Source organism: Harpia harpyja, chromosome 6, assembly GCF_026419915.1.
Source record: "Harpia harpyja isolate bHarHar1 chromosome 6, bHarHar1 primary haplotype, whole genome shotgun sequence".
Classification (NCBI taxonomy): Eukaryota; Metazoa; Chordata; class Aves; order Accipitriformes; family Accipitridae; genus Harpia; species Harpia harpyja.
This window is the reverse complement of record NC_068945.1, coordinates 69320440-69329238: the sequence shown is the minus strand read 5'-3', so window position 1 is coordinate 69329238 and position 8799 is coordinate 69320440. Positions and strand designations below refer to the sequence as shown.

Here is an 8799-nt window from a genome sequence, read left to right as displayed (position 1 = left end):
AGTGCCCAAGCCCCTTCCACTGGCTGGACCACTGAAGGTCCAAGCCCAGAGCCTGCCTGTCCCTTCCACCAATGGCCTGGAGCTGGTTTCACCCTTCCGACACAGCCACGCTACGTCCCCAGCACACACAACTTACAGGAGCATGGCCAAGAGTACTACAGAAAGATAAAAGCAGAAAATACAGGCATTGTCCAGTGATGGGAGTTACGAGGCCTCTCCTCTCCCAGTAAACTCGGGTTGCTGCTGCATCATAGGCACAAGAGCTTGGATGCTGCTCTTCCTAAAAAATTCCTTGTTTTAAGCACTGCAAAGCTCACAGTTCCCTTTTGAGGGTTTGCGTGAGTTGCTGCTAGTCTACTGCGCATTGAATATTTGAATGATAAAAGCTTCTCCCTGGCTTATGGTGGCAGAGGCTTCGCTCTGGGCTACAGCTTGAGGGCTAAACAGCTCCAGGCTTTTCTTGCTCCATCTCCTGCTTGTCTTCACCTCTAGCCCAAGTACTAGTTCCTCCTTTTTAAGGGCAAGTTAACTCCACTCTGTGCAATACCATACTCGAGCAAAAGGGCAGAGTGTCACTGCCTCTGCCAGGGCAGGGCCAGTTCCCTAAGGGAGAGGGAAAGGATTCAGCAACTGATGGAGGGAAGAGGAGCGAAGAGCATCCGTGATGCTGCCTGGGATGGGGACAGGGCACGCCGAGAGAAAAAGCCATCTCGGAACAGGGTTTTGTGGGACAGCCCTGCTGCCTTCACCCCGCAACATTTCCCCTGCTCCCAGCACCAAGCAGGGCAGCTCAGGGTGATGTGGGACCTTTTCAGGGCATCCTTGCAGCCACCAGCAGCTACTGCTGGGCTTGTCCTGCTGCAAAGCAGGGCACTAGGGAAGGAACCCGCAGTGCTGGCCCTACCGTGCTTTCCCAAACACAAAGGCTGGATCTGGCTCCAGAAGTCCCAAGCATCCCTCACCCCAGGGCAGATGTTGTCTGTTTAGCCTCAGGCGAGATGTAGAACCTGCTCGGTGCCATCATCTTCTGCCCTCCCATCCTACTCCTTTTCCATCTCTTACTGCCCTGTGCCATTGAGCCCAGCTGCAGCCGTCAGCCAACTCTGGGTACTTGCCCAGGAATCTTCCCAAATGTCTGTATGAACAACAGCAGGATTGTCCATACCGATGCTATAGTAGGAAAACAAAGAAAAGCTTGATAAAGCAGCATTATTAATTGCTAACGAGCAGCTGCCCTCCTTTGGGAAGGAGGGGGATCCCAGGCTGCTGCCTGCCTTACTGTGGGCTGTTTAAAGTCTAGTCCTGTTTCTCCATTGACTATGAGACTCTTTGGAGTCCAACACTCGCATCGCAGGCAGCGCTCCCATCCCCAGTTTTTATGCCGAAGTACATCCCTGCGGGGCTGGGGATGGAGAAGGGGCACAGGAGCCACATTGCCTGTATTTCTGTATCTGTCAGTGTTTTGCTTTTGGGTTGGGTTTTTTGTTTTGCTTTGGGTTTTTTTTTTTTTTAAGCTCTGATAATAAATCAGCCCAAGCCACCCACATTGTCTTCTCACCTCGCCTGCTGGTGTTTCCCTTCACAGAGGGAGATGAGCCGGTCCCCGGCACGTCACACTTCGTACCCTGCGAACGGCACCGGGAGCATCCCTGACCCTTCTTAAGAACCTGTTAAAAGACCTCTGAGCAAGGACGACCTAAGACAGTCAGACAAAACCAGGCTGAAAACAAAGAGCTGGAGCTTAGGGAGTGTCACGGAGAAAGCTGGAGCCCACAGCCACCCCACTGCTGGCTCTGTCCCTGCGGCACAGGGGTGGATCTCCCCTGCCACCTGCTCTGGTGCTGTGACAGAGGACATTAAGTGCTGTCGTGCTCCGCTCCCAGGGACGCTGGCTCCAACTGAGCCATCGCTGGTGCCCAACACCCACACCATTGAGAGCCAGCCTTGGTGGCCACCAAGTAGCCATCACGCCAAGACCATCACTGACCCGGGTGGGGGGCACAGAGGGGCTCAGACAGGGACCGAAGGCTTGTTTAAGGAGAAACGAGCTTCTTTCTGGTTTTGTACAAACTGCTTTAATGACAAAACAGCTGAAAAATACCTTTTGGTGCATTTCTAGTACGATCAAGAAGCCCTGTGTGATCCCCAGACACAAGTCCCTTCCAGGCCCAGGATCACCCATTGCCTGGAAGGGTGAGGATCTTCCCAGGCACCTTCTCCCAGTGCAATACAACCCAAGGGAGGGGTCTGTCCTTGAGACCACACAGAAACCCCCTTCAAGACCCTCCTCTAAGGACAGTTTTCCTTCCAACCACACAGGCGTGGGCTGGAAATACCTCTGTAAAGTGCTCTGGCATTGAGGCTCCTTGGTTCACGAGTGCTTCTGTTGCCACCACCCTTCCCATCGCTGAAGCCCCGTGGCACCCCACTGGGGGAGCCAGGCAGCAGCAGGAGCTTCAGCAAATGATGCTTCCAGACCGGAGCCAGCCTGGCCGAGTCCCTGAGACACCAGATAACACCCTGACAAGGGCTGAACCCAACTGGAGGGTTGGAGGAAGCAGAGTCCAAACCTCAGCAACCACTGGGCGACGGGGCGAAGAAATACACAGCCAGGAGGATGAAGTAGACCATCACCAGCACCGTGCCTAGGGCAGACAGAGCAGGTTGGAGGGGGTTACTCCCTGGAGCAAGGAGGGAGGTTGCTTTTAAGACCTGGTGCGGTCTGGATTAGCCCGCTGTAGAGGACTTTCATGGTCCTCTGCAAAATCTCAATGAAAAGGGGTTTAAACTCCCTATTAAGGGTGAAAAGGGAGCGATCCTCCTTGGAACTGCTACAGGGTGGCAGCTCCAGCACCTCCAAGATGGTCAACCAAGACCCCAGAATTGCTCAAGCCACCACAGGCCAAGAGCTGCAGCAACCAGCTGACCCCAGGGCTGTATCCAGGAGCCCCCCACCCCATCAGCACAGGGAACGTGGGTACACCAAGTCCCACAGCAGCCTCACGGGCGAGCGGTCACCTTGGAAGTAGTCACATTTGCCATCCATGAAGATGTAGTTCATGAGCACCACGCTGAACATGCTGGCATAGACGTGGAGGTCACTGAAGACAAGCGTGAAGTTGGTCGGCTGCGAGGCAGAGAGGATTTTGGATTTATGGCCAGCCAGGACAGCCCTGCACCAACTGCGGCTGGAGACTCGCACGTCACCCCTTGAGCCCCCTTTGCCACATGTCCCTAGGGCTGGGGACAGCATCAGCCAAGGTAGAAGACATCTGACCCCATCTTCCCCTGCACCGAGCAGAGGAGAGGAGACACTGGGGATGGCGGCCGTGCCTTTGCCACGTCTCACGGAGTGCTGCGTGTCCCCAACCCCGCTGTGGGAGGTCACCCAGGGGCTGTCCTGGGGGTACTCACATAGAAGATGGTGAAGAGCACCAGGATGGGGATCTGGAGCATGCAGACCTGGACGGCGATGCAGTTCCCAATCTCGATGCTGGGGAGGACGGAGGACTTAAGAGCTGCCAAGCACCAGGTCTCCAGCGGCCCTTAGGTCGCTCAGCTCAGGGTGAGAAAAAAATCCACCTCGGGGAGCCAAATCGTGCAACCCAACCTGGTTCTGGCCCCATTTTTTGAGTGGCTTTAAGTCCCCTTGAGGGCAAGTTGGCAGGGATCGGACCCACCAGCGGCACGAAGCTGGGCAGCCCATCACTGGCACCAAGGCACAGCTATGGGACGGGGACAGGGCACAGGGACCACGCTGGAGGAGGACACCCCGAAACCCATCCTTTTGAGCCATCTCACCTCAAGCTCAGGTTGTTCTGCAGGGCAAACTGGATGCCGTTGACTATCTCTGGCAGCTCAGGCACCATCGCCAGTACAGTGACACCGATGAAGTACTGCAGGGAAGAGGTGACATCAGCACACGCATATGGCCTGATCCTGACCACATCCAAGCTGTGGGCAACCAAGCTCCTCAGCGCGTGGAGCATCTCAACATCTTTCCCCCAGCTTTTGAGGCTGAACCCCGCAGGCAGGGCAGGTTCCCATCCCTGGAGGGCACATCTTGATCCCCAGGGCCACCCAAACCCAGGTCACCACCATCCCCGTCCCCGCGCTCACCTGTGAGATGGTGGAGTTGGTGAGGATGGGGCTGATGTGCTCCGTGGCCAGGTCAGCACAGGCTGACATGCAGAGGGTGGAGAGCAGGAGGATGACCAGGGCCTGCCAGCGAGACCAGTGGACCACAGCACTGTGGTGGTGGCCAGGCACTGGGGGAAGAGCAGAGAGGCGGTGGGACGCTCTGGGGTGGTGAGAAGAGCCAGCCCCACAGCCGGGGCATCCTGCGGTTTGGGGACACTCACTGTGACAGTCGCTGATGTGGATGTCGTAGATGTGCGAGTGAGTTTTCAGGGTGAAGAAGAGGCCGATGAGGTAGGCGGCAGGGAGCAGGAGGGACACCGTGTACACCAGGGGTCTGTGGGATACGGGTGACACGTGCTCAGTGCCACCAGGGTCTGGCGTGGAGACCCCAGGGGTGGTCCCCTGGGCATGGAGGAGGTGGGGTGCTGGATCAGAGCCCTTCACTGGGGGCTGAGAGGGGACCTGGGAGGGATGCGGGACCATGACCAAGCCCAGGAGATGCCACCCCAACGTGGGGACAACCCTGTCCCCACCCCAGCGGACACTCACTGGACGTGGCTGTAGTAGAGGGTGCCGTTGTTCTCCATCTGCAGAGAGAGCGTGCCCGTCAACGGGGATGCGGGGGACAAGGGACAGTCCCGCTGCCACCGCCCAGCATGAGAGCAGGAGCCAGGTGGGCTCAGAGCATCCCCAACCCCAAACCCCAGCGGTCAGGGGTCCACGTCCTCACTCACCAGGTCAAAGTGGCAATTGTGGCAGAGGTAGTGACCCAGCGGGTTCTGGGTGACGTTGTGGCACTCGCCGCACACCAGCTTCCCGTACACCTTGGAGAAGAGCGTCGGGGCAAAGACGCCTGCGGGGATGGAGGGACATGGGGTGGGCACCCACGCTCGTGGGACCCCCCCCAAACCTGGGGACACCCCCATCACCAACTCACCTCCCACAGAGAGGAAGAGCAGAGCCGAGCTGACGCCCGCCGAGCGACTGTTGAACCGTTGCTCCTGGTGCCGGATGCCCCCAATCACCATGCACAGACCCTTGGGGATGGAGAAAGCCCCCCCCCCCCCAAAAAAATCCTCATCGGAGCTTTGCTTACAGCATCCTCCCGGCTCTCTGCCGAGACCAGGCGCTCTCACGCCACGAGCGTGCCGCCCCATCTCACCGGGACGAAGAGGACGCAGCCCACCAGCGTCCCCGTCAATGCCGACTTGACGATTTCGGCGTAGCAGCGGTTGCCCTCACGCGAGCCCTTGATGAGGGCCGTGATGTAGAAGGTCAGCTCCGTGATGGAGCCGAACGTGGCGTTCACCACCGCTCCCACCGCAAAGTTGCTCTGGGCCGAGATGCTGGAGGAGAAGGAGGGCGTCAGCGGGGCTGGCACGTGTCCCCACCTTGCCCCCAAGCGTCCCTCCTGTCACCGCTCACCTGGCAATGGCCATCCCGATGTAGTAGGACAGAGGCATGATGGAGAGCAGGGCCAACGTGAACTTGATGGGGGAACTGGTCAAATGGTTGTGGCTGTCCACATAGCCCAGCACCAGTGTCACCAGCACCAGCGGCAGCAGGTCTGGGGTGGCCGGTCAAGGAGATGACCGAGGTGGGGTGGGATTTGGGGTCAGCCCCCCCACCGTCCCCACTCCAGTCCACAAAAGGATACTGACAGCAAAGACGTTGATGCCGTCCACGGCGTATTTGTAGTAGTAGGGGTTGACGGCACGGTAGCAGCAGAGTATCACCTCCCCCTCCAGCGGCACCTCCGTCTGCAGAGGGACAAGTGGGTGACATTGCCCCGAGCATCCCCCCCCACCCCAAAATCCACCCCGGAGCGGGGTGTGGGACCCTCGCCCCCACACAGAGGCACCCACCATTCTCAGGCGCCGGACGAGCACCCGCTCCGGGGGCAGCAGCAGGACGCGGGCGGCAGTGCGGGCGCTCAGCTTGGCCACGGGGATGAGGACGATGAGGAGCCACGCGGTGACGCACACTAGCCCGTGGGCCAGCACCAGCGCTGGGTAGCCCAGGCACAGCCACGCCACAGCGCCGGCACGCTGCTGCAAACAGGTAACTGCCTTTAGGGTTTGCCCCCCTCAAAACACCCACCCCAGCGGAGCGGAGGCACCCATGGGTGCTATCCCCACCACGATGGGGGGCTCCCGGGGTGTCCAGGCTCAGGAGGGGGGTGTCACCGTGTCCGGCGTGGAGCTCACCCAGTATCTGGCATCTGCCCAGCACCATGGGCGCCAGCGGCGCAGCACGGGACCACCGAGCAGGGCCGAGCTCTCCCCCGCACCGGCCTCGCACGCGCCCAGCACCCGTTGGGATTTGGGGACCTGGGGGAGACGGGGTGGGTGTCAGGGTGCGGCATGGGACACCGCAGTTTATCCCCCAGTGGGGTCCCAATTCGGGGCACGCCGTTACCTCCACTTTCTGGATCACTTTGCCAAAGGGCCAGAGGAAATACCCGGCCAGGTCCCAGCAGAGCCACCCTGTGGGGACACGAGCGTCAGCTCTGTTGGGGGGGACACATGTCCCCTCCAGCTACAGGGCCACCCCGCAGGGAAGGGACCCAAGAGATGCCAGCACCCATCAGTGCCGTTTCAGGCTCAGCCAGGAGACCCACGGCTCACCCAGCCCTTCACATGGGGGTCCCAAATTTGGGACTCACCATAAGAAGCCCCCACAATGGTGACAAACATCATGGCAGCCACAAGGACATAGAGGAGCGAGAGCCACCAGCCGAAGAGCAGCAGGTAGAGGACGTTTCCACACGTCACCGTGGACCCTGCGGGGACGGGAGGCACCGGATGGGACGGTTGTCACCTGCAACAGCCCAAATCCACGCTGCCACCGCAGAGGGTTGTCCCCAGGGCCACCCACCTCCAGAGCCCCGGATGACATTGAGGTCAGAGTAGAGCTCCTTGACGATCTCCGATCGGTCCTCCCAGGGCCGCGCCGTCACGTGGCTCTTCCATTTCTTGAAGCCAAACTGCAGCGAGATTTTTTTTTTTTATTATTATTATTATTATTTTTTGGAGGGTGGGATGAGAAAAAGAAAACCCATTACAGCCATCCAGGAGCACCCCTGGGTGCCCCCACCCATGCCACAGGCACCCACCTTGTAGTTGTTGGAGAGCTTGTTGGCCTCCACGACGTTTTCGGCCGTCAGGGTGGTTTTCACCACGCAGCTCTCGCAGACCTCGTCCGAGTGCTGCTGGCAGCAGGACGGGGGGGACAGGGCTGCGGGCAAGACGGAGGGTGACAAGGGGTGTGGGATCCCCCCCACCCCGCTGCCCTGCGTCCAGCTCATCCCACGGCCGACCTACCTGGGGGGACGCGGGGACGGTGCAGGTGGCAGCCCAGGTCACCCAGGTCACCCTGCACGTTGTTGATGGTGGCACAGTGCCGGTCGCAGAGGGAGCCCCGGCGGGGGCCATCGCTGTCACCCCGGGGCTCGGTGGCCTTGGGGACATCTGCGGGGGGGTGAGGGGGGGGTGTGGGGGGGGTTGAAGTCACACTAGGGCTGTATCCTGCCCCAGGCTCAGCGCTGCAGGACACTCGGGTGCTGCTGTGCTGGGATGTCACCCTGGTCCCCAAACCCCACGGGGGACACACAGAGCTCCTGGGGTGGTACCCAGGTGATGCTCGGGAGGGGGAACCCCCCCCAGTGCCCGGCAGAGGGGGACCCCCCCGGTGCCCGGTGGGATGCTCAGGAGGGGGGAGACCCCCCCTGTGCCCAGCATAGGGGGACGCCCCCCGGTACCCGGTGTGATGCTCGGGAGAGGGGAATCCCCCCGGTGCCCGGCTTGGAGGGGGGATGCCCCCCGGTGCGATGCTCGAGAGGGGGGGACCCCCCCAGTGCCCGGTGTGATGCTCGGGAGAGGGGACCCCCCCCCCGCCGGTGCCCACCCGACCCCAAAGACCCCCCCCGCCGCTCACCAGGCGCATCCTGCGAGCAGCAGCAACAGCAGCGGCGGCGGCCGGGCTCACCTTCGCTGGCCATGGCGGGGGCAGTGGTCCCGGAGGGGGGGGGGACGGACGGTTTGGGTGTCGGTCCGGCCCGGCCCGCCGGTATTTAACGGGTGGTGCCGGGCATGCGCCGGGCGGGGCACCGGGAGCCGCCCCCGCTTCCCAGCGGGAGGAGCCGGGACCGAACCGCCTCCGCCGGGGGCGGGGATGCGCGGTGTAACGGGGATACGGGGGGGGGATACGGTGAACGGAGGGGGGGGGGGGTTTAGACCGGCACGGGGGTGCAGGGGGAGCCGGGGTGCGCGGTGTACGGGGGTGCACAGGGACGGGGATGCAGAGGAACCGGGGTGCGCGGTGGGTGACTCGGGGTGCGCGGTGTGTGGGGGTGCAGGGGGAGCGGGGTGCGCGGTGTATCGGGGTGCGCAAGGACGGGGGTGCGCGGGGAGCGACGTATCCGTGCGAAAAGGGATCGGGGAGCACGGGAATCTGGGGTGCACGGAATCCGGGGTGCACGGGAATCTGGGGTGCACGGGGATCCGGAGTGTACGAGGGGACACGGGGCTCTGCGCTGGGAGCGGGGTGCAGAAGATTCCGGGGTGCACCGGCACTGGGGTGCGCGGTTTATCCGGGGGTACGGTGCACCGTAGCGCGTGGTTTATCGGGGTACACTGGGAACTGGGGTTCGCAGGGACC

The 8799-nt window shown here is 61.4% G+C and overlaps 1 protein-coding gene across 2 annotated transcripts; it reads right to left on the bottom strand.

The window, feature by feature from the left end:
- Nucleotides 1-1663: 1663 nt before the first annotated feature.
- Nucleotides 1664-8175, bottom strand: LOC128143502 (uncharacterized). Of its 2 annotated transcripts, XM_052790792.1 has the most exons (20): nucleotides 8077-8175; nucleotides 7464-7610; nucleotides 7256-7377; nucleotides 7018-7126; nucleotides 6806-6922; nucleotides 6559-6626; nucleotides 6348-6470; nucleotides 6006-6191; nucleotides 5798-5900; nucleotides 5566-5707; nucleotides 5303-5486; nucleotides 5078-5177; nucleotides 4875-4993; nucleotides 4690-4727; nucleotides 4362-4474; nucleotides 4120-4268; nucleotides 3802-3896; nucleotides 3415-3493; nucleotides 3019-3127; nucleotides 1664-2645 (listed from the first exon to the last, which is right to left on the bottom strand). In XM_052790792.1, the coding sequence occupies exons 1-20, from the start codon at nucleotides 8138-8140 to the stop codon at nucleotides 2572-2574; spliced, it is 2241 nt and encodes a 746-aa protein (XP_052646752.1). In that variant the 5' UTR covers nucleotides 8141-8175; the 3' UTR covers nucleotides 1664-2571. The 2 variants fall into 2 exon arrangements, with proteins under 2 accessions (XP_052646752.1, XP_052646751.1); XM_052790791.1 differs by having other exon boundaries at nucleotides 4120-4474.
- Between the last annotated feature and the right edge of the window lie 624 nt (nucleotides 8176-8799).